The 25,672-nt window shown below is 39.2% G+C and overlaps 1 protein-coding gene across 1 annotated transcript; it reads left to right on the forward strand.

Annotated features, from left to right (window-relative positions):
• The first annotated feature begins 23,234 nt into the window (after positions 1-23,234).
• LOC124168420 (myelin expression factor 2-like) lies at positions 23,235-24,771 on the forward strand. The gene has a single exon (XM_046546641.1). It carries the CDS (start codon positions 23,278-23,280, stop codon positions 24,769-24,771), a length of 1,494 nt encoding a protein of 497 aa, XP_046402597.1. The 5' UTR covers positions 23,235-23,277.
• The last annotated feature ends 901 nt before the right edge of the window (positions 24,772-25,672 follow it).

Raw genomic sequence — 25,672 nt, forward strand, 5'->3', positions numbered from 1 at the left:
AATTTTGCTCGCTTAGTCTTTATATTTTTGTTTCCTCGGTTATTTACTCTTTCGGGAGGAGATTTTATTTCGACGACTCAATTAAGTACTACCCCTGCTGGGCATGTGAAAGGTTAATGCGTCAGATCACGCCTCCGGGTCCATATGGTAACTGAACTGTATAACAACGGGAGAGCAGGTGCGACTGTTTACGTACAAATAGCATAGATGTGCAACTGATTCCATCGTTTATCTTGTTTTTGCATCAGAATAAACTTATCCATGCCTCTCAGCCGGACGCCTAAAACTACCTCAATGTTATTTATTAACTCTTTTTGCACCCGAAACAGTAATTGGTTTCCATTTTTATTAGTCCCCTTAAGTTTGTAGTAGTCCTCTCCGTAAATTTAGTTTGCTAGAAGTTTCGGAATAAAATGATTGCTTTGTCCACACTGGATGGCTGTTTTTCAATTACCAGAGGATTTGAGCCGTCAGGTAATTGCTTACCCTTTGGGCTATAGTAACTCTATCGTTCTTGTTCCGAAAGGTCAATGGAAATAGTTAAACGGACTCAGCAATGTTTATCCAGCTTTTAATAGAAAATAATCAATTTTGTGTTTCCTTTTTGAAGCGATAAATCTGTTTTAAAATAAATTGAGCAAATGGCATTTCGTAGCATCTCGCATGTAAATTAAGGTGATAGGCTAAAATATTCTTTTATTCGCTAATTGAATTATTGGAGCTATCTTGTTATCATTTCAATGTGTATTAGTAGTTTAATGAGATCGGTTTTTGTTAATTGCATTCCAAATGATATTTTTCTTGAATTCATGGCGCCTAAATTAAAGAAAGAAATTTTTTATTGATTCGAATTTTTTTCCTGTGCATCTTGAACTTTTTCTCGATACATGTATGCTCAATAAATGAAACTGTGTATGTGATCATTTGGGAGGTTTGTTAGATGGAAACGAGCGGGGATAGAGCCTACTTATCTTCTATATTATTTCTACTGTATAGATACCTTTTTCTCAACTTATACGCAACCAAGCTCTACAAATGAGGTACCAAAATGCACAGAATTTATAAGAGAACATGCGACGGCATACCTTACTTCCTAAATATTCCTATTGTTTCCTAAAATTGGTTTTTAAATATTAAAAAAAATAAAAATAATACAAAAACCGGTAAATATTCCTGGCGTTAACGGCGCACAACCGATAAATTTGTTCATTTGCAACAATATCTCGCATTCTTTAAATAAATTTTATCAAAATAAGGCTGATTCCACATTCAATTCTCCTGTTGATACGTAAGTATGAGTCATCACGTGCGTTTAACAGAGGATAGTGTAATTACTTCCAATGTTGTGTTTAAAGAGGTCCTCTGACCTCAATTTGTACATGAACATTCCAATTAAATTTGTACATAAGACCGTGCCTTTTTTTTCTACATTTTAAAATTAGAAACGCGCGTTTCCCTCTGTGGACCTGCATTGAAAAGAGCGGGGGAAGCCCCCTGGGAGCGGGCGCAGCACGCTCGTAATTAATTATTTGAGACTATCTATTGCCGACGAAATGTCGTCATTAGGCACTAAACCACGCGGTGGAGAACCGGAAACCATGGCAGCATCTACCACTCATCGCAGACGCCTTTGTGAGAACATTATTTAGAATACTCGACACTCACAGCCCTGAGGATGATGCCCGAGTCGGACATCGAAACGTCGGCAGTTATGCAGTTCCTGACCTGGTGGCTATCCCGAGAACATTTTACGAAGTATATTTGCCGGGAAAGCACTAAGCCTTTCTTCATTTTTTAGAACACTTTTCGTTAGCCGCTATTTGTAAAATTTAAAAACAGATTCCATGTGCTGGTAGAAATACTTTGTGGACGTAGAATCAAAATAAATCATTCGTGCGCTCCTGCAGTGATCGAAGTTGACTCCAATACTTGTTGTTTTGCTTTGACTAGCGATGGAATTGGTGACACGTTAAGCAGACTATCAACGTTCTTATCTCAGGGTCGATTTTGATAGAATTTCGGCTGACACTTGTCACAGAAGGTTCTTAAAAGTGGAAAAAGTGATTGAGCCTATTTTGGGAAAGAATAGTAGATGTTGTCGTTTGGACTTCGGAGAATCCACTTATCCAAATCGATTTCCTGTGGCATACCTTGAGTGAATGGTTGTTTCCCACGCATAAGTCATTAAGCATTGTTTTCCTTGCAATCCGAGCGTTAAAACTTGTGAGCGTTAGTTTTGTTCAGTTAAACCTAAAATATTAATTTCAAATCCAGCTTAGCGACTAATTTATGTTAAAAATATAATTTCAGTGTATTACCCTGGTTATAATGGACTGCCGTTTTCTGAGTCACAGATGCTGGTCACCACGGCTATTGTTTAATTCCGCCAATCAGATCATCTGTAAAACAATCCTATCGCTGGGGAATGGTATAGATGTATGATATTTTAATCTGGAACACGGGTTTCGTACAATTTTAGTTCTAATTGTATTTTCTCATTTGTAGGCCAACAAAATTCGAACCTGCAATGTTACTATTGAATGCGTATTACTTATAGCTAAGCTAATTTCTTAGTTTCCTTGTTTTTGACTCATTTGCAACTGTAATCGCACGACGTTTTTTTAGTTGTGAAATTAATTTTTCGTCGTGCCGCGTAGTTTGAAAATTTATTTCATTTGACTGTCTTCGGTTCAATAATAGACCCTATCTCCTTAACGAATTTCTCGTTAGCTGGTGAATTTTCGTGAATATTTGTCTCATTAATTGTAATGCATTTCGGTTTGAACCGCCTACCATCATCGTAGTCATAATATTGTGGATCGGTCGGTGGAAAACGGTCTTTTTTCTAGTAATGCTACCTTTTCGACTGTAGTGGGTAATCTGTGGAGAATATTTTTATTCAAACCAAGACTTAAATTCCAACTTTATCCCTCGTCCTATTTTTTCGTAATATAATGAACATAAAATTAAAATCTTCAATCCCATTCAAAATTACTGCGATGTGGAGCCTAACTCCTTTCGTCTTTTCATACTTCTACTTTTCATCTTCTGCTTTCATATCCCCTTCTTCTACGTAGCTGCGCGGTTGCAAGACTTTTTTTAATTTGGGTAACCACCGCCTTATTTCTCTACCCTGCATGAACTTCTATGTTCCTTCCTGCCGCTGGTAACCTCTGACAATTAGCGAAGACCGCGTAACTCATACGAACGCCGCTATGCGGTCACGATATCGTAAGTCACTTCGAAATGAGAGGTTGCCGAAAATCCTTTTTTGGATTTCGGGAGGTAAGTCTGCGCTTCAACAGAACTTTTGAGCTCCCCCCTTCCCCGCCGTGACCTCCCCAACTAGGGCTTGCGGCATTTGGAACTATAACCATGAGTAATTAATGGTCGTAACTCCGTCGGAGCCACATCCTGTGAAACTGACGTACTGCTAAGTTGGGGGCGGGATGGGTTGCCGGGGTTTCCTGTTCGCAACAAGCGGGAGGAAGGGGATGAATATAGAAACCATTGCGTGATCTCTGTACCGCTTCTCTTCCTACTCCCCGAGTACAGTTCATCTCTTCAGCACCCCATTTGCTCCCATCTCTAGCCCAGAGAGTTGTGGTGAAGTAGCAACCTACTTCACTGTCATCTCTAATGGGGAACAAGCACATTTTTTTTAAAGCCTGGAATAAGAAGGTCCTTTCCTCAAATGTACTCGCCGACAATTTCGCGGATGAATAATATTTTTAGCAGAGATATGAGTCTTTAAAAATTAATCTTTATCGGCTGCTTGAAAACAGGACATCATCGGAGCTTGACGTCACAACACGGTATCCACAGATGACAGACTGAGATAAAAGATAGAAAATCGGTCTATGTAGGGGCTTAAACGCAAATTTGGCGGAAATTATCGCTGTTTTAACGTCGAACTGCAGATTGTGAATATACTGGGTTGCCAAGGCGTTGTTGGAAATAAGAAACGGGATTGTTTAGGGAGATTTGGAAAGATAAAATGAAAATAAGTTGATTGCTGATGACACACCTACATGATTTGCTTAGCGGAATAAGTGTATCTGCATGGATATTCAAAAGAAAATATGTGAAAACCATATAAATCGTGTGTAGTGCCCTGTCGCTCAAGTACCGTTATTTCCTCGCCGGAGAAAGTTTTTGCTTGTGTCCCAAAGGACAAAAATAAGAGAAGAAAGTGGTTTATGGCCTACATAATAGAGTGAAATACTTTAACTACATTGTCAACAGGATATATTTCAACGTAAGTGCACTCTTGAATTAGGGTTACCGTAGGGTCTTATCGAATTTTTTTCGAATGTCCATCAAACTTAGGATGTATCACTCATTTCACATTTTAAGTAGCCCTAGAAATGTACCTAGTAGTCTTCCCAACGTAGGATTAAATATAAAGGATGGTGCTTATTCACGAGAATAGCACTAATCACGGTTAAACCATGGGGAAAATTAGGAATATAAGGGCAATATGAGACTTTTGGCGAGGTAAACTAAATATTTGCTACCTACTGTGATGCCCATAACGTTCGCTGCATGTCAACGCAAAACCTAAAATTTCGAATCTTTTTTGGTGGTTTTCGCTTTAAAAACAGGAACTCCAGTAAATACAGCGTAAGTAGTATTTGAAACTTATTTCTGTGTCTATCAAATATTTTTTATTACCTTTAACGATCATTTGGATCTCAACTCCGGCCGAATGGGGAAAACTATCTAATAAGTTCCGCATCGTTACTGAGAACTTATTATAATTGTTCTTATACGTTCGTTATATAATTTTTAATATTTAATAATAGCAGCAGGTAAATAATACTATAATTATTTACCTGCTTGCTTCTACTCCACGCATCGCGGTAGTTATGAAGCAATTACTTTCAGGAAATCAGCCGCCATAAAATAGTTGATCAACAGTACCTAAACAGTCGTATTGTGGTAATAGTAGGTACATGACAAGAAACGTTTCAAGAAGAAGTGTTGAGAAAAAAGCTACTTTGCAAGATGATTTTTCAACGCAAGATTTTTAGTGCCATTCTTACTTCCGTCCAAACTTAAAGTTACCAATGTGGAATGTACCCGCTCGTTCCAGTATTCAACCGTACTTACTTCAAATATTGGTTGTTAACAGAAGCGTCTGACAGAAGCAAAATATGGGAGATATTATGTCACATTGATAGATGCATAGGTATTCGTTTTTCCCCTGTGCAGCAAGGGTCTCTGACAAATGCTTAGTCGAACTCAGGTATGTAGTTATTTCTCACAGCAATTCTAAATTCTTTAGTATTCTCGTACGGCAGATTGCAGCACTTCCGTTGAGGCGGCTTGCTGGTAAGTGTGTACAGACTTGCAAATATCTCCTCACTGTGTTGGGTGACAGTTCATCACCTTGATATGCTAGAGCTTCATGCTGTAGATCCCTGACACTTGCTTCTGTGAGTTATCCCTGGGGCTCTGTGACGCCTGACCGATCACATTGTTACCGAAGGTCCCAAAGCCCCTGCCTGACTCATCCTTACAAAACCCTCTCATTTGAACCCCCGTAACGGACCCGCAGACCCCATCAGAAGTCAGCCTTATTCTGGTCCAATCCCCACCCACCTCCTCCGTCACTCTACCCTTCGGTAACCGAAGGCGTTAACTCCCACAAATAACACCCACGCCATCGCAGAGTCGCACGTTCTCTCTCTTCCACTTCCAAGTCACATCCGTTGACCATCATCTCGTTTATTTTTGCCAGTGGGCTAGTAGTGTTTAAGCTTGTAGTATTGGAGTTTTTCTCAGCGTACAATTTTAAGGAATAATTATCAGGTTTCCCTCCGTGTGTGGTTTTTGGGTAATTGGTCCCAACGTTTCGAAGACAGAGTCTACCATCGTATTCAGGGATAGAATGTGGAGCCTAATTCTTGTCGGTCTTTTATTCTGCTCCGTGGGCCCGGATTCAAATCCTGGAGATGGCAGAGATTTTTTCAGGACTTCCCGATACCTCTGTGAATGCAGTGTGGAGGGCTCTTCAGTAATAGCACTTCGTCCGTCGGATGGGACGATAGGCCGTGGTTCCATTGTCGCCTTTCATTAAGTGCAGGCTACTGCCGACGCCAGGTTTCTCTCCGCTCTTTCCTCCCTGCCTTTCCTTCGTGACACAGATGATCTCAGCTATTGGTTGCCATACCATCGTGGTCGTTTATTGAGATGATGAGATTGATAGACGTGATTTTCTTGTTCCATAATCCCTTCCATTTGAGACGCAGATTATCGCGTCGTATGCTAAATGATGGCTTCAACTTCCGCTAAATTTCAGATTTTCTGGTGGAAAACGATCGTTGGAGTAAGTATTCATTTTGAAATAGATTATGTTTAAAATAAAACTAAAAATTGCGGATCGATGCGAGAAATTCATTCTAATCCGTCGGTCATTCGTACTTGATTTTTAACTGTGAATCGGCGCCATTCATGTATGCTTATGCTTTATAGGAATTCATTTTTCTGCCGAACTGTGGATGATTTAAATGAATGCTGGTTGGGGCCCAGTAATCGTATCTCCTGATCTGTTTTTTTATCAATGGCTGCTGCAATAACATCTACCGCCGCGCACCAATTGAGTTGGGTTTGGGGTAGTGCGTAGGTGATTGTAGTATTTTTTCGATTTCTTGCGAAATTTTCCTCGGTTTATAATGGTTTTCATACCCTACGCAATCAAGAGAGTACTGATTATAATTATGAGGTTGTAAAAAATCGTATTCGTAAAAATATAATAGTCCTTCGTTATCTGTCTCTCACCAAACGTCTTTGAAAATTTCAAAATACTACCAGATCCTTTCCTCCTCATCATCACATGATCCAGTGGCCTGGGGCTTTTCATTTCGTGCTAGCTACCCACTTTTTCGCTTGTTACGACGTCGGTAGTTTTGATGCACTGAAATGAGTTTTTTTATATGTTCCTCGTATACTGCGTCACCTGAGGCTGAAGGGGAATGTAAGCGTGGTTGGCCTCTCCCAAGATTAGTCAGCGCAGTGACCTGAAACTGTTGGAATCGGTCGAAGCGAAGAGGCCCCTGGGGCAGTGCGTTTCCACTGAACTATTTCGCTGCATTCTCTTTCATACGCATCGAGTTTGGCTGCCGTTTCTTCTTAGCCCTAAAAGCAATGGATTCAAAGGCTTCATTGATTGGTTAGTTCCTTTGATAGGCAATCTAAAACCTTAGGTCGATTCGCGCCCAGAAGGGAAGGTGAATAGGATTGCATGATGGAGCACCATTATAGAAATGAAGGATGAGTGGATGGAAACGGTTCAAATTTTAAAGCTTTTGATTGATTAGGCAGCTGCCTAGTTGGGCGAAAATTTGGATGAGTGAGTTCAACACGTGGATGGGAATGGTGGAGCATGCAAGTAAGTAGCTAGTAAGCTCTTTTCAACTCTCTAATTTGTTTTTTTTTCATCTATTTGGGCGCTTTTTTTAATACTCATTTGATATTGAAATCGGTAAACGTTATAGTAACCCCAATATGATTAAATAGTGTAAATAAATAAGCACATTTATTTTAGTTTCTAATACTCGATCATTTTTTTATCAATAGACGGTGAGACAATGCCGTGGAATACATTTTCATACTTGCAGAAAGATTAAGTATCTGACCTAGTATTATTATTGAAGTACTCTGCTGGGTAAAATAGGTCTGTGAGAACCATTCTGCGGCATGCCTCCCATCCATATTTTGTCTTCCGTTTTCAGTTTAAAATAATTTATTTCATGCTATCCTTATAACCTATTCTACTGCTTTTCCTCCATCGCTTACCTACATTCTTTTTTTTATTTGTCTATGCTAGTGATGGATGTCCCGATCCGCTTAGTATTCGCTCCATTGATTTCTTTGTATACGTGGACGACTGATTAGTATAGTTAAAGCTCTAGCCAATGCCACTGTTCCACCGCATCTCTTTCAGAAATTTCTCCTCCTCGCACAACAAGTCTTGCTCTTCGTCTTTCCTCTTCCTCTCAGTCCTCTTCACCTTCTTCATTTCCCTCCGCACCCACTTCTTGAACGGCTTCAGTCATTTCTCATCCCCCTTCCAAATTGTCCTTAGTTTGGTAAGTAGGACACAATGGGAATGCCTACTTACCTTCCTTTACATACACCTTGTCGCAGACTTGGACTCCGTGTTGACTTATTTGATGTCGAAAGAGAAATTTTAAATGTCGTCGCGTAAAACCATTGATTCCTGCCACTTTAACCTTGTGAACGTGAAAAACACCAAGGTTGTCATATTTATTTATACTCGCTTGTGCTGTGGCTTATTTTCAGGTGAAATATTTCCTATATTCATTATTGCTAATACAAAGCGTAATATGAGATCGTTGGAGAATATTTTTATTCAAATTCTTCACCCGTACAGAAATGTTAAGGGTTGTTCTATTACATAGTTTTGTTTGCTTTTATCATAAAAACAAGTCAAAAATCCTAAGGTTGGTTTGATGCAGCTCTCCATTCCACTCTCCTATCCCTTTTCCTTTCCACTTGTCCTTCTATTATTGTTTTCATCAGGCCATCTTGTCTCATAGTGTGGCGAACTAAATTATCCCGTCTTCTCCTCAAGGCTTATAGAAGACTTCTCTTTTCTACTACTCTTGTTAGCACTTCCTCAACACTCACGCGGTCGATCAATTAAATCTGCATCATCTTCAGTAGTGCCACATTTCGAATGCTTCCGCTCTTGACTTCTCTGCACCTGTCAACGTCCAGGCCTCGCTCCCTTAGAGAAACGTGTTCCATGTGTGGTATCGGATGAATTTCTCCCTCTTTTATTGGATAAAAATTTAAAAAATAAAAGAATCTCGGCGTTCCTCCGCGTTGAGTTGTCTATAGATGACCTGAAGACGCCGGTTGGATGGCTGGAGAAACTGTCGTCACCTATGAACAACTCAACGCGGAAGAACGTCCGGAAGCCGAGAAAATCTTGTGAAGAAACGCCGCGGAAACCTCAGATCAAATAAAAAAATATATAAAAGTGGGTGCGTATGTAATGGATCAGATTTTTGAATATTACCCTGTGGAATTTAATGGTCACACCTCATGTTACCATGGATAGAACTGCTGGCAAGATGGGGGTCATAAGACCGTATCGCCATCGCTTGTTTCCCAGATAAGGTACCGCTTTACACGAAATCCACTGGTCAGACATGTTAAGAGTGACATGATTCACTTAAGTGAGTTCGCTTCCTCGCCGCGGCTGTCGCATCTTTTAGTCCATCATGTTCCTCCTCACTTTGGTCCCCCACCGACCTTGGCGCCACTGTCGAAATAGCGAGAGGAAGGACATTGGGTCAGTGGTCTTCTCGTCCCATCATTATCCAATCTACACGTTCCCCAATTTTCGGGCATCGGAACTCGGGACCCAACTGTATAATCTCGTTATCCTCTTTTGAGTGACGTCCCTTCGAGTGCGTGGGAGAGTCACGCTTAGCAGCCATTGGGCACGCGGTTAAGGGCCCGCCCTTCCAAAGTTCCAATGCGTGCCCACACTCTCTGTTTGGTCATAACTCGAGTTATCAAGTGGCTAACTCGAAGAAGGGATGTAGGTATATGAACTGGGGAACTAGGGTCCAATTGAGCCCATCCTTTTCGGACAAAATACCCTTCGAAACGACTCAAGGGTGTTTGACATGGGGAGAGTTTCCATTGAAATGTCCGAAGACAAGGTATACCCCTTCTAGACCGGTTTTGATGTGACGAATTTACACGCGTAAAACCTGGGTAAAAATTTATAACTACGAAAATAGTTAGAAGGCAAAACTTTCGTTTTTGAGGTACAAACAAATGTTGAACACGCTCAAATTAAGTACCCTGATGATTTCGAGATGATAGCTTAAGTTATGTAGATGAAGATATAAGCAGCAAGTCACCCGTACCCATAAAACGCCTATCTAGTGGGAGGTATACGTCATGTTAAGGTACTTCCTCTTAATAGTGCATATCATGGGCGTCGCGGAAAGAAAAATTATGGTTCCACAGGTATGAAGGAGATCCAAGCTCCGACTAAGCATGTATATATCCATTCAATACATTCAATACAGGATTGACGGACGGACACACTGACATCAAAAACTAAAATTAATCAAAATATGCGAAAATATTTCCCATGAAGTTTTAAAACGCTGCGTTTGTCGATACACGCCATGTTATTTGATATTGTCCTACAGTGTTCAGGTGCATGAGAGGTGTACCTGCATATAAATATGTCTTGCCAATGCGAAGAAGCTTTAGGGGTGTCTGTTTTCTCTTTGGCCGTTGATAGCAAGGGAATCAATTCATTTTGTAAATAATTATTTATTTTTTTACCATTTTTGCATGACAATGTCCTCATTTTCTAAAATGAGTACTCAATATGTGCAATGTGTCATCACGTATGGGTTGACATTCACATTAGTGTTAATGTAGACGATAGTATTAGATCACCTATTTATTAGTTATTTTAAATCTAATTATTTATTTGATAATTTCGGATAAATTTATTCAATGGGGTATTATCTGAGTGGAATTATTCCTTTTTTTAGCGGTGTATATACAGTTTGTGTATTAATTGTTGTAGACAGCACTGCGACCATATCGACCTTAATTACGTTTTTTTAAGCCACTTATAATTAATAAACAAAGTCATTTATAATACTACCAGATATACTTTTTTTAATAACGTCATTGTTAACTGTGCACGAAGCCTATTAATTGAAATCTTCAAAATTAGAAGTAAATAATAAAGTAATTTAAATTTAAACTTTAAGCTAACAAAATTATTCCTACCATCGGTTTGTGCGCTGAAATTTCCTGAAGGTCTGTTCATTGCGCCGCTACTGAAGCTATAGTTGGCCATTTTTTAAATTCGAAATCTGAGAATTAACAGTTTTATGCGCAGGTTATTACTGTGCTAACACCTTGCCCAGCCGATATGACTGACGAGGTGATGAATAAGGACGCGCCAGAGCACTGGGGATTCCGCAAGGCCTCGTGGGCGGGAAGAATATTCTTCTTGAGCGTGACACTTCTCGGAATATGCTCTTTGATATCGCTTCGAGAGCCATTCATTCGCCTGGCCCGCGTCGGCGTTAACGGGAAGCGATGAAGCCCTCCTCTATGACGATACCTACTCCGGACAAACACGCGGTTTGCCCCGGCGACAGTATTAATGATCGCCTCGTCACACCTCGGCGGACGCGTGATTGGCCTGTTTAATGATTGTCGCCGCCGTCCGCCGCGGGAACGTCGCTAGCGCGTGCTTCATTTGTTCGACACTCGGCCGCCGTCCGCCGCCAAAACCCTAAATATATTCACAAAGGAGCGATTTTCCTCACCCATTGAGGGACGAGCGGCGAATTTGAGCATGGGGTAACTCCATGGATAGTTCGATCGGCGTTAGAATGTAGTTACGAGGCTCGGAGCTTGGCAGTAGATAGGGCTCTCCCGCGATGCATTGTGGGTGGATAGTGACGTTGTGCCATCCACCTATTTATGCGATGAGCGTTTTTTTAATTCGGCTCGGTCGTCCTTTGTGGCGGTCACCGATATTAATTGAAGATTTAAGGTTTCTGTTTGGGATAACTCCATGTACACTGCCTCAACAAATCACCTACTATATGTCTATTCTATATCTAAACCTCTCTCTAATCTTAGGTACCTACGTGAATAAATTTTAATCTTGGAAAAATATGTGGAAAAAAACGGTAATATCTTGAATTCCGAATTGACGAATTCTAATACAAAGAAAATAGTAAAAATAGCAGTTAGGTATTACTAAAAAAATTGGAAAAAGATACTGTGATAAAAAAATTAAAGGTCATTTTGTTAAATTAATTAATGTTTCTACATTTTATGTAACTAAGTGTACATATTATTGTCCGCTTGTCTAGTTGCTGGATTTAAGTATCTTCTTTCACACCTATCACATTTACTCCGACCACGCAAACAAATAAGCAGCAATAAATATTTTTGTAAACTATCTGATTGGGGTGAGTCACGTAACTCATCAGGTCAACAAATAATAGGACCATGCGGGTCTTAAAATAGGTCATTGAATTGTGAGTGATTTTGTATGGGTTATTTTTACCCTATACTACAATAATGTTGAAAGAAATGAACTATATTACCCGAAGGTGAATCTGTCATTGCATTATCAGGATTTTACGTACCGTAAGTGACGGATAAGATTATATTTCGTGCTCTTTGGAATGGGGTTGAATGGTTAAAAGACGATGGTAATAATTAAGATAGGTAATATTTTATAAAAGTCATAGGCATTGGATTATTTTATGTGGAGATAATAGTACCTTATTGAGACTGACAAAATTGAGGAGCTATAAAATCGCTCCGCTGAAAGTAATGCAATGAGTCTTTGTTCACTCAGCCACATTCAGCACTTAAACCTATTTTTTTTATCCTGGAATTATCGCGTGCCATTCAGGTATCAGAAGGTTTAAGATCTTATTTTAGACTAAAGACCACGAATAAAATATTATTTAGCTCTTAATGGCTTCTTCACTCGTGGCTCTCGATATGTGACGAATGTCCCCAAAATCTTTGTCCCAATTTTTTTACAATAATTATCATGCTAACTAACCTGTTAGTTAAAGATATGTCCTCATCAAATTTGCTTGTCCCGTGTTTAGAGCTCTCTATGTACAGTTCTATAGAATATAGCCATTTCTAGTTTGGTTGAAATAAGGGTGATATTCTCTTCGTGTATTATTTAAAGGTCCTTTATGCATGAGCTTGAAAATATCTTATTTTGCTGAACCTTTCATAAAATTGGTCAAATTCCTCTCGCTATTTCTATGTGAAACTCAGGGACCGTTAAGCTATGCATTCATTAATCTTTCACCTCAATCACCTGAGCCTAGTGACATTCATCTGCCACCGCTTTTCGTTCTCTTTAGGAATGGCATGCAGCGAGCGAGTTTGAAAAGATCGTTAAACAGGCATTTAATGGCGACATTCCACCATTCCTCCGAACTGTTGCTGGAGCAGTTTTCTCCCCTTTGAATGCATTTTTTTTCGAGTGGAAATTGGTGACAGCGAGAAATCTAATTGTTCGCTGGCACCTTGATGAGCGTTTGGCCGTGGCTTTTCATTTGCTAAAAAATGATCCCTCTTTCGGGAAATTGTTGGGTCTATTTCTTTTTTTTAATTTCATTTACCTAATCCGTTAAATTTATTTAATTTTAAGCTGAAATCACCATCTGGCGAGGAAGGTAAAAATAAATTGTAGCGAAATATTGTATCGACGCATAATCTAGTGTAAAAGATCACGTAATTAAGGAGAAAAAATTAGGAAGCTTAAGACTGTATACGAGGAAAAATATCTCACATTCAAATTGTTAAAATTTAAAGAAATCTACGAAAAAAGCGAACTACTTCGTATGGTCCAATTGAAGTATCAAGGGGGTGTAAGTGATTTACTTTCTGTACATAAACTACCATTGCTCATCTAATTATGCAATGAAAATCGTTCAAATGTCTCCACGGGAAGCGTAATAATATTGTTGCAATGCAATTGGGTTGCCAGCGGGGTAGCATTTGGATGTGGGTCGACACCCTTAACACTCTTCATGTCGTCTAGAATAGGGTAGTTTCCTTATCAAAGAAAACGAAAGGCATTGATTGTGATTCGTTAGCCACCATTAGTGTATTCATAATATACTTATTATTTGGTTTTAGAAATACCGATTTAGACGAATGGCAAAGGTCAATTTTATCCTCATTTGAAAAAGGCCAGATTGGCGCCCATGCGATGCCACTCCACGTGACGTCACAGGGACCTAGTTTCTATACGAGTAGATAGGAGTTTTACATCGTCTGAGGTTACCAATGCATGCATGAGGCACAGAGCTCAGGGAAACATGTCTTAATACACACCTATTAAAACTGGCAAAGGTCGGAAAGTTTTCCTCGTTTGATAAGGTATTAATAATCCTTATTTAAGCCAAGCGCTACCAGCTATCATGATACTCTGCTACCTGCTACCATCCTGCGTCGTATCAGCGCTCAGAACCTCTCCCCAAGGTCACCTCACACGGCGGCAGCGGGAACCAGAATGACGCCACACTAGTTTTCCCGGCATTCAAACTTGCCCGTCGCGTTTTCGCGCGCTTGAAATTTTTCACTTTTCATTTGATCGCGAAAAACAGATATCGTAATTGAAAAATCTAAAAGCGAGAAATACGTACTCCAGGAGTAATAATCTTTCGATTTAGGCAATAAAAAATAATAGGAAACCACGCTATTGTCGTGGTGTTGTGTCGTTGTCAATCAAGGAATATTCACCATCATAAACTGTGATTTGCAGTTTATTATATAGCTAAACGTTGCTCTGAGACGTGGTGTATGTTACCAGGTCAGGTTGTCTCCATTGAATAGATCGTTCTATGATACAGTTAAAACTACCGGACAAAGAATCACGTAAACTTGAAATCTTAATACTTTGAATGCATTTGATGACGGATACCATCCCTGAAAATTCAAGGAATTAAAGCATTAACATATTTAACCGTTTTCAATGCAATTTCCTATGCTTCCGCCAGGGAACGTGTGTACTTTTTTATCCTATTTATTATACCTCCGCTGGCCCTTCCTATTAGTTATCCAGGTCGCCGACCTGGTACGTGCCACAAGTAAAAAATTTGTTTTTAAAACTTTCTTTATGGCCATTATTAAAGTAAAAAAAATTATGAATTGGAGCGAAATGGGTATTTGATGACTCCCGTCATAACTGTATTACATTCATCATGCTATAATTTGACAGGAGGTCTTCCCTACTCAAGGCAATAAAATATTCAAATCTATTCATTCATTGATTTTGAAATTTAATAGTCCGAATGATTGACGAGTCATTACGAAGCCCATTTTTTACCCTTGAAAAACGAAAATTACTTTAATCAAAGCGGGAATTTCTATTTAGCATCTTTTGATTCTTGTTCCATCACAACTCGGTTATAATACTTATATTGCGAATGCAAATTTAGACACACATGGGCAATTTCGAATTTATTTTTAATATTTCGTGTCGTAAATTGAGTGGCTGAGTAGCTGATGCTTTTTGTTTGATAATGCTGTTGTCAGCCAAAACCGAATTCTTAGAGAGGAAAAAAATCCTTATATTACAATTTTTTACGCTTCGATAAAAGTGGTAGTTTGTTCCAAGACAATAAGTAATTTATCCTCTATTTTGAAGTAACTATTAAAAAAAGTCAATCCTACTCGAATTTGTTAGGAATCCTGTTGTCTGATACCGTATCGAAGTAACCAGTTATTACCAACGCGTAATAGCAACCAAATAAACAACAAGTTAACTGTAAAAAATAACGATTTCTGTACCTGAAGATGTCGCCACTGCGACGAAACCGGTCGTCTTAAACAAATTGTGCGAAAAAGTACCATAACGTTTTATTGTTTATCACTACCAGTGCTAAAAATACATTTCATATTCATGCTGTGACGTAAAAAGCCTCATTGTTTTAAGTACATTAATGTGCTATTATAAAGTTTTGTTAAACATAAAAACAACTCTAATTAAACATGAAAAGAAATACCCCAACAGGTTTGTCGTAAGCTTTTTCTACTCATCGGTTAGCATTACTGCCAGTTTAGAACAATTCGAATTTATATATATATATGTTATGACGTAAAAAGCCTCATTGCCCTGACTTTAGGCGGTAGAATTCGATAACTGAAACCTCTTTGATGATTTCCTCCTGCACAGCTATTTATTTTTCCGTGTCAATGGAATAAATTGGCCGTAGGTGAGTGACATAAGGCGGTTGTAGTGTGGAGTGGGATTTGGTTGTTGGACGCTGCGTCGAAAGCCTAGTCGACCTAATTCCCAAGGGGTTGTCGAAAGTGCGCGGCGAACGGCTCTGCGTCCCGGCGGCGATTAGGCGCTGACCCGGGTCGCTTGGCACGAGAGGTCCTTCCTTCTCGATAGCTCGTGGGCGAATGAACACGAGCGTGCCTTGACGTGAGCTGAGGCGGCACAAAGGGCCATACCGCATTTAAAATGTCAAAAATACAAAAATGTTACAGTGCTACTCGTGCAAAACAAACCTCACTCACTTTTATGGAAACTAAGAGGATATTTTCTTTGAATTCGAAGTATTATTTTCTGCAGTACCAAACTGCACCTTTGAATTTCAAAAGTACAAAAATTTGACAGCGCTACTCGTGCAAAACAGAAGACCCATACTTTTCAGGAAACTAAGAGGAAAATTTTCGTCAAATTCGCAGTATTATTTTCAACTTAGTTTTGGATTCCTGTTTACTCTTTCATAATCAGTAAGTTGCCGTCTATTTTTCTTTTTATGTTTACATTAAAATACAACCCCGCTAACGCCCAGCAGTTATTAAATTCCTTTATTATTCGGGGGAAAAACAAAGTCCATGCCAAATCTTTCGGAAAGATATCTCTCTTAATATATCGTGTCTGTCGGACCTTGAAATATAGTGGGTTTCTTATATGATGCTCTCCGTGTCGCTCTTATGTATGTCAATTCTCAAACACTCGAGTAATCTTAGCCTAGCACGCATCTTTCGAGGCTCTAAGTCTCCCAGCCTAATTTGTTGAGTCTTATTGTAACATTTTCTTTTCGCCCGTAACAGTTTCTGAAGAATTACGCAGGTTTCCATATTATTTTCGATGTATACCATTAATTCGCTGTATACTCGCGGTGTGGTGGACTGAGTGAGTGCGGGATAGCAACTTTCATTTATTTTTTAATTTGAACACCTTCCTACAACACGATAGACGAATCATAGCTTCTTCAGGACTCTGATAAAAATAAAGCAACAACTGTTGAAATATTCTCGGGTTTACCGCCCCATGAGTTGCTTGTAGGACATTTCGAGAGCTCCGAAACGTCGGCTTATAAGGAAGTCACCCGGTGGAAATCCCGAGAATATTTCAGCAGTATCATGCGCCGGGAAAGAACTAAATCATAAATTAACCATTAGGTAGAGTGGTAACGTCACTTGGTTTTCTCTAATTTTATGAAATAATAATATATAAATAAATAATAATATATAACTTTATTCCATTTAGATTCAAATATATTACATTAGAAAACATTAATATAATTATGGAATATATAGGTACCCCTTATTGAATAGTTATGGGGCTACCATCTTACACTTTTTGCACAGGTCTGGTGCTAACACACATGAGAAGTAAATTTATTTCTTTATATTCAGTTATTTGTTATCTTACCGATTGCATTCATTATTATAATATTATATTAATATATTATAATATTATAGTTATATTTGAAATATTTACACAAAGATAACTATTTTTCTTGTATAAACGCATAATTACATACATAGAATATACAATATGCCTTTTATTGTCAACTTTTTATGCCAGCTTTCTTAGTAGAAACTCTACTTCCTCATACCTCATAAGCCATTTTTTTTACAGCGGATGCAAATCCCCATTTTTTTCCGAGTTTGCCACATTACTTGGCAACATACCAAACAATTTAGGCGCTAAGTATTTGTATGACTGTCGATAAATTTCGAAATAAAATAATATAGATTTTTAAAATGTTATTCGGCAACAATTTCGTAAAGAGTGAACATGGTTATCGGTGACCCTACGTTGCACATCACCTGTATCGTATCCCTTGCTCCGCACCCTCCACGACGATGGATGCGTGATACCCACCCTGTGAACCTGCGCTGGTATGCGATCCCCTTTTAACCCGCCCACCCCATCTAACCCGAGAGAAGCGTGGCCTGGAGGCTGCTTTGCCCCGCACGAAGGCTTGCCTCTCGTCTCCGCCCCCTTCTCGCACCTCCACCCTCATTTCCACGCTCACCGCGGGCCATCATTTCGACACCACCGCACCTTATTATCCCACGGGACGACAGTGGGGGGGGGGAGTACCCCTGGGGTGGGACCGCCTCTCCTGATTCCAGTGGAAGTGTTGTTGTTAGTCAAGGGAGTTGCGTGCGTGATAGAGGGTAGGGGTTTCTTTGAGTAGTTGGGAGAGAAGGGTTATTCCCCCCCCCCTGTCATCTCATTTCCCCTTTGTCATCCCTTTGGGCGACTCCAGTCTCAGCCACCCCACGCGTTAACTATCGATTTCAGGCTGGGAGACAGCAAATATCTCATCATCACCGGTCAACAAACCCAAGATTGGTTTGACCCAACTCTCCAATCAATTCTCCCATCACCAAATCTTTTCACACTTACGTATTTCTTCTCATTCTTAACCAGTCGTAATTTTAAGCATAAATAACCGTCGAATGAAGCAAATTGATAAAAAAAAGCTCTCCGCTTGAAATCCACGAGGTCCGAATAATGAAAACTTTGGAAATCAGTTTTGACGTTGCAATTGAATTTCTGGCGGAAAAATAACGCGTCAAAGATTGAATTCCAATTAAATTTTTTTGCCATTTAGTGTTATTTTTTCACATCTTAAAGGTAGGTTTGTGTATAACTTTGCTCTTGTGCACTCTACTTCGTGCGCGGCCCTACGTATGCTAACGCAGTAGTTATCCGTCTCCTTGTCATTACGGTGTGGCTTGGAAAGGGTTTGTCTTTAATCGACCATAAAGCGGGGCTTACTCTTCCAGTCAGTGGCTTAATAAGCTACATCTCTGCTCCTGTGCCCCTTTGGTCCTCAAACGTAAAACCTTGGTTCATTAGGTCCCGTTATAACTTCGTATTTTAATAAGCTTTCATGGTTCAACTAATGAAATAAAAAATAGCAATTCGAAGGTCATAGCTTAATGTCGGACAAAGCCAAAAATATATTTCTATGCGATTTTTATCATTTTAAGATGCATTCAAAATAATGATACCTGAACGACGAACATTTGCATCGGACTAACTTAAATGGAAATGTCATGGCCAATACTGTTACCGTTGCTCCTCAGATATATGGCGGCTAAAATAACGTGATCGCTGCGATATATTGTTTTATGCAAAATAAAAGCAGTAACAGAGACAATGAAGAGTGCATGTTCGAAGATGTTTTTTTTGAAGTGAATTGATTCGATAAAATTGTAATTGACATTTCGGTTGAATATAATTCTCTTTAGTGGCTCCGTTTGGAGTATAATTAGCAGGAAAACTGAATTTCCTTGCATATTATTTAAAACCATGAAGTATTGTGATTTAACGATACAAATTCAACTTAGGTATCTGTGACATACATGTATCTAAAGCTAGAGGTGATACTCATTTTTCTCGTGAACTCTCGGATATCGATTTCAAAAATGGCCAACCATAGCTTGCAATTCGGTCATGGTTTTGTGAATGATCCGAGGTTCTGCTGAATTTAACGTAAACCCGACGAATAGAATTATTCTCCTAGATTTCTTCAAAATAATTTTAAATTATTCCAATATTTCCTCCCAATAATTGAGATTTAAAATATTATGATTCATACACAGCAAACAATGACGTTATTGCGACAAAAATTTTTCCGGTGGTTTTATGAGTGACTTACAGTCTTTAAAATGAAAACTCAATGATGCAATAAAAAAGTTAATTTTTTTCATTTAAGAGGTGCAATTTTCTTGAGTAAAGCCGTTGAGACCTTGTGCGACCTATGTCATTGCATTTGGATTCACACAATTAGGACCAATGAAACATTCAGGCAGAATTTTAATTCATTCGCCAGTCACCGCTGATGGAACTTACAAAAATAAGCTGCCTATATTCGGTGGGGTATACGTCGTACGGACTTGCTATGCGTGTGCTTCTGAGCCGTCTGCGTCGCTCTTTAGGAGTGCAACTGCATTGCGGTTACGTGATCACGAGGCAGCGTGATATCTTGATGTGCAATGGAAACTCCTTTCACTGGTTGTCAGATCAAATTAAATGGAATGGCTCAATTTGCATATTTCCCATTATTCACGGGACATTAATTTTTATCGATTTCAGTATTGGAGGAGGGTGATATGAAATGTTAGATGTCTGTTTTTGGACGCAGAGAAAGAATTTGTGATGAATATTTTGAAGCATGACAATAAGGCCTGGATTCGTGACTATCGCAAATGAAATAATTTGCGTGATTAACGCTTTTAAATATAATTTTTTAGAAGTTTTTTTAAAAATCCTCGTTTGTATCGTAAATACTTATTTTTTCGAATATGATTATGGTTATATCTAATTTTTATTTAATGTGCAAATTCAAAGATAAATAACTTTACTAACTGATAATTTTGTGAATTGTGTGCGAGACTCTTAGTTCGGAAATATTTGTATCTATATATATTTAGTTACTCAGTCCATGTATTGACTATCTCATTGTTATGTAATAACTTTGTCTTTTAGCTTTTAGAATTTTTTCAAGTGGGTTCATCAAAGCAATCATTGTTCAAGGAAATACTTGATAAGTAATTAAATAGTTCACCTATTTTCTTTGATTTATCCACTTTTTTTGATTTTTAATCTCCCTTCATTATTCATACGGATTTATTGCAAGCTCAGTTCATGAATTTATCCATCACTCAGCTATCAGTGTCATATCACTTGACAATGAATTACAATTGTGCCTGAATATTTTACATAAAAGAAGGTACTACATAAAAGCGGATATCTATTTGTCTGTCTGTCTGCTATGCGTTTCCATACTACTACTCGCATTTCAACCTAAGTTATTAAATAAGTGCATCTCATTCTCCCAAACACCGTTTTGCTACTTTCGGGATCGTCTATTGCGTCGTTTTTTCATTAGCTTTTGTTACGAGACGTCATACAACTTCTATGATTGGGCATCCTGCCGGATAGGCACACCTCTTGGCACAATAAAAAACAAAATCTGAGAATCCTGTTGTGCGATTATGAATCCCAAGTTCCAAGTTTCCCACTTCTCTGGGTATTACCTTTCCACAGTAACTCCGGGTGGCCTGCTAGTCCTGCATAAATCTCATGATTTTCCTCCATTTATGAGTCATTGAAAAACTTTCATAATCGTTTCTTGCACCCAGTGTGAAAACTAATCTATTTAGGTAGTATGGGAGTAGTAATACCGCAGATATTCTGTGATGGAAGAGTGGATACTGAAGGAAATTTAAAGTGAGAGATAAAAATAATGTTATGATATCTAGCTAGCAGTGTAATCTCAGCGAACTTCGTGTCGAAGCTCCTATCAGTTTCTGCCCATATTTGATTGCTAATTTGATTGCGGAGCCAAACTCGAGGCTACAATCACATTTGAAAACGATCGCAAGCTTATAGTCAAAACACGTTCTCGTTTTTATGCTTCATAAATATGATTTAGATTGCTCACTGAAATGTCATCTTCATTCTTCAGATTCATTATAACAAGCATATTTCAGCCTTCATTTACAATTCAGTGAGCTCCTTCAACCAAATTAGATTTATTTTATTTAATCACGAATATTTTAAATAACCCTTGCCTTCATCTCGAGAAAATGCTTTCGTAATTAGTGCGTGAATGAAGTTAACATCGAGATAATTAGTACAAATTGGGCCTAGAAACCACGCAACTCTTGATATTTACCACTGTAACGTCTGATGTTTTGTTTGATCTGAGTTGTTATTTTGGTTGTGAGGGGTTTGTTTGGGGAGGGGGGATTGTTGAGTGAGATGTAAAAAGGAGAGGTTTTGTGGAGGATTTTGGATATAATAGAAGGAAATAAAAAGGGTTCTGAAAATTAATAGTCTTACGTTACAGACGTAAGTGTGAGCCCACGTTTTTCTGGCGATGAGGATGGGATGTTTGACACAGGTTTGGAAAAATTAGCCTGAGTGAAATTGAGAAGACGCAGCAGCCGGTTTGAGCGTTGGAACGGTTGCTGGTTCGAGGAGGCGGACTGGAGATGGTATTTGCTTCAAGGAAGGACGCACATTGAGAAGTTGGAGCTGCAAGCAAAGACGACTTGGTGTTTTCCGGAAGAAGTGGAAGTTTAATTCGCTGGTGTGGCGTTTTTGCTTCGGGAAAGGTGAGTACCCTTTTTGCCGGATGGTGTGAGCATACTGGGTGCTGTTTCTGACTTCCTCATTTTAGTGAGTTGTTTAGGTGATAGATTTGCGGAAAAACTTAAACAATGTCGTATTTGGCTAGAGTCCCTAAAGATGTTTTGTGCAAAATCGCATATGAAGTAGGAGCTGATGTGGGGAGGGAAGCTAGAGTCGTAGAGTACAAACAAGCGATACTCAAAAGTAAAGATTATGATGAGGAATTTGTTAAAGAGATGCTGAAGTTTTTGACTGAAGAGAAAAGATTGGAACGAGAGGCAGAAGAGAGAAGATTAGAACGGGAAGCGGAAGAGAGAAGATTGGAACGGGAACGAGAGGCAGAAGAGAGAAGATTAGAACGGGAAGCGGAAGAGAGAAGATTGGAACGGGAAGACGCTGAAAGACAGAAGTTTTCAGTTAGAAATGGAGAAACTAAAATTTTCACAAACCAATTTAAACCGCGAGTGTGATGGATTGGAGACGGAGACCGCTCCGAGGACACTGCCGAAAATAGATATAACTCGACATATGGATAAATTTGATCCTCACGGGGAAAACATTAGTTTATATCTCGAACGTTTTGAAAGGCAGGCAGATAGGGCCGGTATTCCGGAACACCAATTAGTATTTTACTTGACGGGATTACTATCAAACGAGATTAATGATATAATTTCTCGAGAACCTAGGGAAAAAGCTGATAGTTATGAATTTGTGAAAAATTTACTGCTTAAGAAATACAAATTGAGCTCAGAAATGTTCAGACAGTTATTTTACAAGCAGTCCAAATCAAATGGTATGGCGTGGAGTGATGTAGTATATAAAATGACTAATTATTTCCAAGGATGGATTGACGGGATGGATATAATTTCTTTTGAGGAGTTAAAAGGACTGATGGTGACTGATCAGATGAAAAGAAAAGTACCCATAGAGGTGCGAGATCTCCTGATAGACGAATGGCCAAATTTTAAGGATCCGAATGTATTGGCTGAGAAGTTGGATAGTTTTGATGCTATTAGAGAAAGCATGGGACGGAAAACCACGGATCATTACATTAAGGATCAACGAAATAAAAGGATCCAGTTTACAAAGCCGAAGACTGTTTTTGTAAATTCTGATGAAGAAAGGCGTGACTTGGCTATGGAAAAGATGCCTAAATCATCGTCTTCGGGACTTAATTTCGAAAAGAGGTTTCAACCCAAGTGCTACGGGTGTGGTTCCACTCAACATTTTCTCGCAAATTGCCCAAAGAAAAAAACGAAGAAAAAGAATTCGTTGGTTCTTTAAAAATTGAAAATAATAAAAATATGTTTGGCAAATACTTGACAGAGGGAATGGTAAATGGGTATTCAATGAAGATATTACGAGATACAGGTGCAACAATCGATGTAGTGGCTCAGAAGTATGTTACCCCACACATGTATACAGGAGAAACTGTTTGGATACAGCAAGCTTTAGAAGTACGCGATCGTTTTCTTCCTATAGCAGAAGTAGAAGTAATTGGAGAGTTCGGTCGAGTATTTGGGAAGGCTGTGGTAGTACAGAATGATTTGGATCGCGGTGTATATATTTTGGGAAATACCACCGCAGAATTAATTGAAAAATGTCAATTAGAGCAACAAGAAAAACATTGGATAAATACGGTGCAGACTCGAGCGGCAAAGAGAAGAGGTGAAAGACAAAGTAGATTCCAACCCAGAAGTTCCAGTGGCGGTCGCGATCGTGACAGGGGAGGAAGGAGAGCTCCCGCAGATAGAAGAATTTACATCTCCAACATTCCTTATGAATTCCGCTGGCAGGAGTTGAAGGACCTCTTTAGAACAGAAGTTGGTGAAGTTGCTTATGTGGAGCTGTTTAGTGATGATGGAGAAAAACCTAGAGGGTGTGGTATCGTTGAGTTTGAAAATGCAGAATCTGTTAAGAAGGCAGTTGAGAAAATGCATAGGTGGGAGTTGAAAGGAAGAAAACTTGTTGTTAAGGAGGATTTTGATATTGAGAGGGACAAGTATGGCAGGCCAATGAAGGGAGGTTCCAGTGGTGGTGGTGGGGGTAGAGGAAATGCTGGTATGAGTGGAGGAAGTAGTCGCCCCAGAGATGAACCACGGTTTAGCTGGCAGGCACCAGCACCTACCTCACCTGCAATTCAGAACAAGTGGGGCAATACGTATGGACTGAGCCCACAGTTTTTAGAATGCCTGGGAATAAATGGACCCCTAGTCAGTAGATTGTTTGTTGCCAATTTGGACTACAAAGTTGATGAAAAGAAATTGAGGGATGTCTTCCGTCTCGCTGGTAAAGTCACTAATGCAAAACTTAACAGAGACAAAGATGGAAAGAGTCGTGGACATGGTGTGGTGAAATTTGAGCATCCAGTTGAAGCTGTGCAAGCAATATCTATGCTTCATAATCAGCTGTTGTATGATAGAAAAATTACAGTGAGAATGGACCGTGTGAATGAAAAGACTGAAGGCTTGCCCTCAAAGTTACCTGATGGTCTACGTGGAATTGGTATGGGTCTGGGTGCTGGTGGAAACCCTCTACTTGATGTTTCTCGTGCTGCAGTGTTGCCAAGTGTGGTGTCCCCATCATTAGGATTGAATAGTACTGGTCGGTTTGCTGATAGTCCACCTCTTCCAAGGAGATCAGCCCTTGGCTATAGCAGTGGAGCTGTTGCCCTGTCAGGTGGGCTGTCTGTGGGAGTGGGCAGTCTTGGAGCTTTGGCCGGTGGAGGTGACATTGGCAGTATTGGAGGCAGTTTGGGATGCAGCCTTGGGGCTGGTCTAGCCGGGGTCAGCTCATAAGAACGCGGATGCGCTAAGCAGGGCGATGAGCGACATCAAATAGATTGGAAGTCGGTAAGTGTTCGGGTGTGGCACCATCTGGCAAGGGGTACTCCAACGGCATCGCAATAAAATTTTGTCCAGTGATTGAAGCATTAAAACATTTATGGACAAAATTCTTAAAGGGTGGAGGAAAGACTGAAACGTCTGATGTTTTGTTTGATCTGAGTTGTTATTTTGGTTGTGAGGGGTTTGTTTGGGGAGGGGGGATTGTTGAGTGAGATGTAAAAAGGAGAGGTTTTGTGGAGGATTTTGGAGAGAATAGAAGGAAATAAAAAGGGTTCTGAAAATTAATAGTCTTACGTTACACCACGTTAATTATTACATAGCCTCTTTAATATGTGTTACATACCACTTATTAAGAAATAATATTGCCTAGGGTATGCAATTTATCATCATATTGTCAGTAATTTATAGATTAATTAAAAAGATTCGAGTAAATCTTAATTTAAGTTAAAGTAGCCGTCTGGAAAATGATATTATATTACCAGTTCAATATTATAATGAATGCAATTCGGGACCCCAGAAGCAAGATGCCGCGAACCTTAAATTAGAAGATAAGATTTGTACTTGATTTATATTTGAAAACAGCTTACATTAATGGATTTTATTAACATAATAGCTACAACATGGAATGTAATACGATATTTTTCGAAAATATTCTCCATTTTTCCCAATGTAATATGCGAGAAACATCATAATTACGTTCGTATGTGCCATAATTTACCGAATCATTAACAAAATGATTTTCTATTAATATAAATGAACTGATACTGCCTATGTTTTTCAAACTTACCGTTCAGCTAAGGTACTTTGAGAAAAGAAGCATAGATCTGTCATGTGAATAGGAATATCTTACAAA

This window comes from Ischnura elegans, chromosome 11 (genome assembly GCF_921293095.1).
Source record: "Ischnura elegans chromosome 11, ioIscEleg1.1, whole genome shotgun sequence".
Taxonomy (NCBI): domain Eukaryota; kingdom Metazoa; phylum Arthropoda; class Insecta; order Odonata; family Coenagrionidae; genus Ischnura; species Ischnura elegans.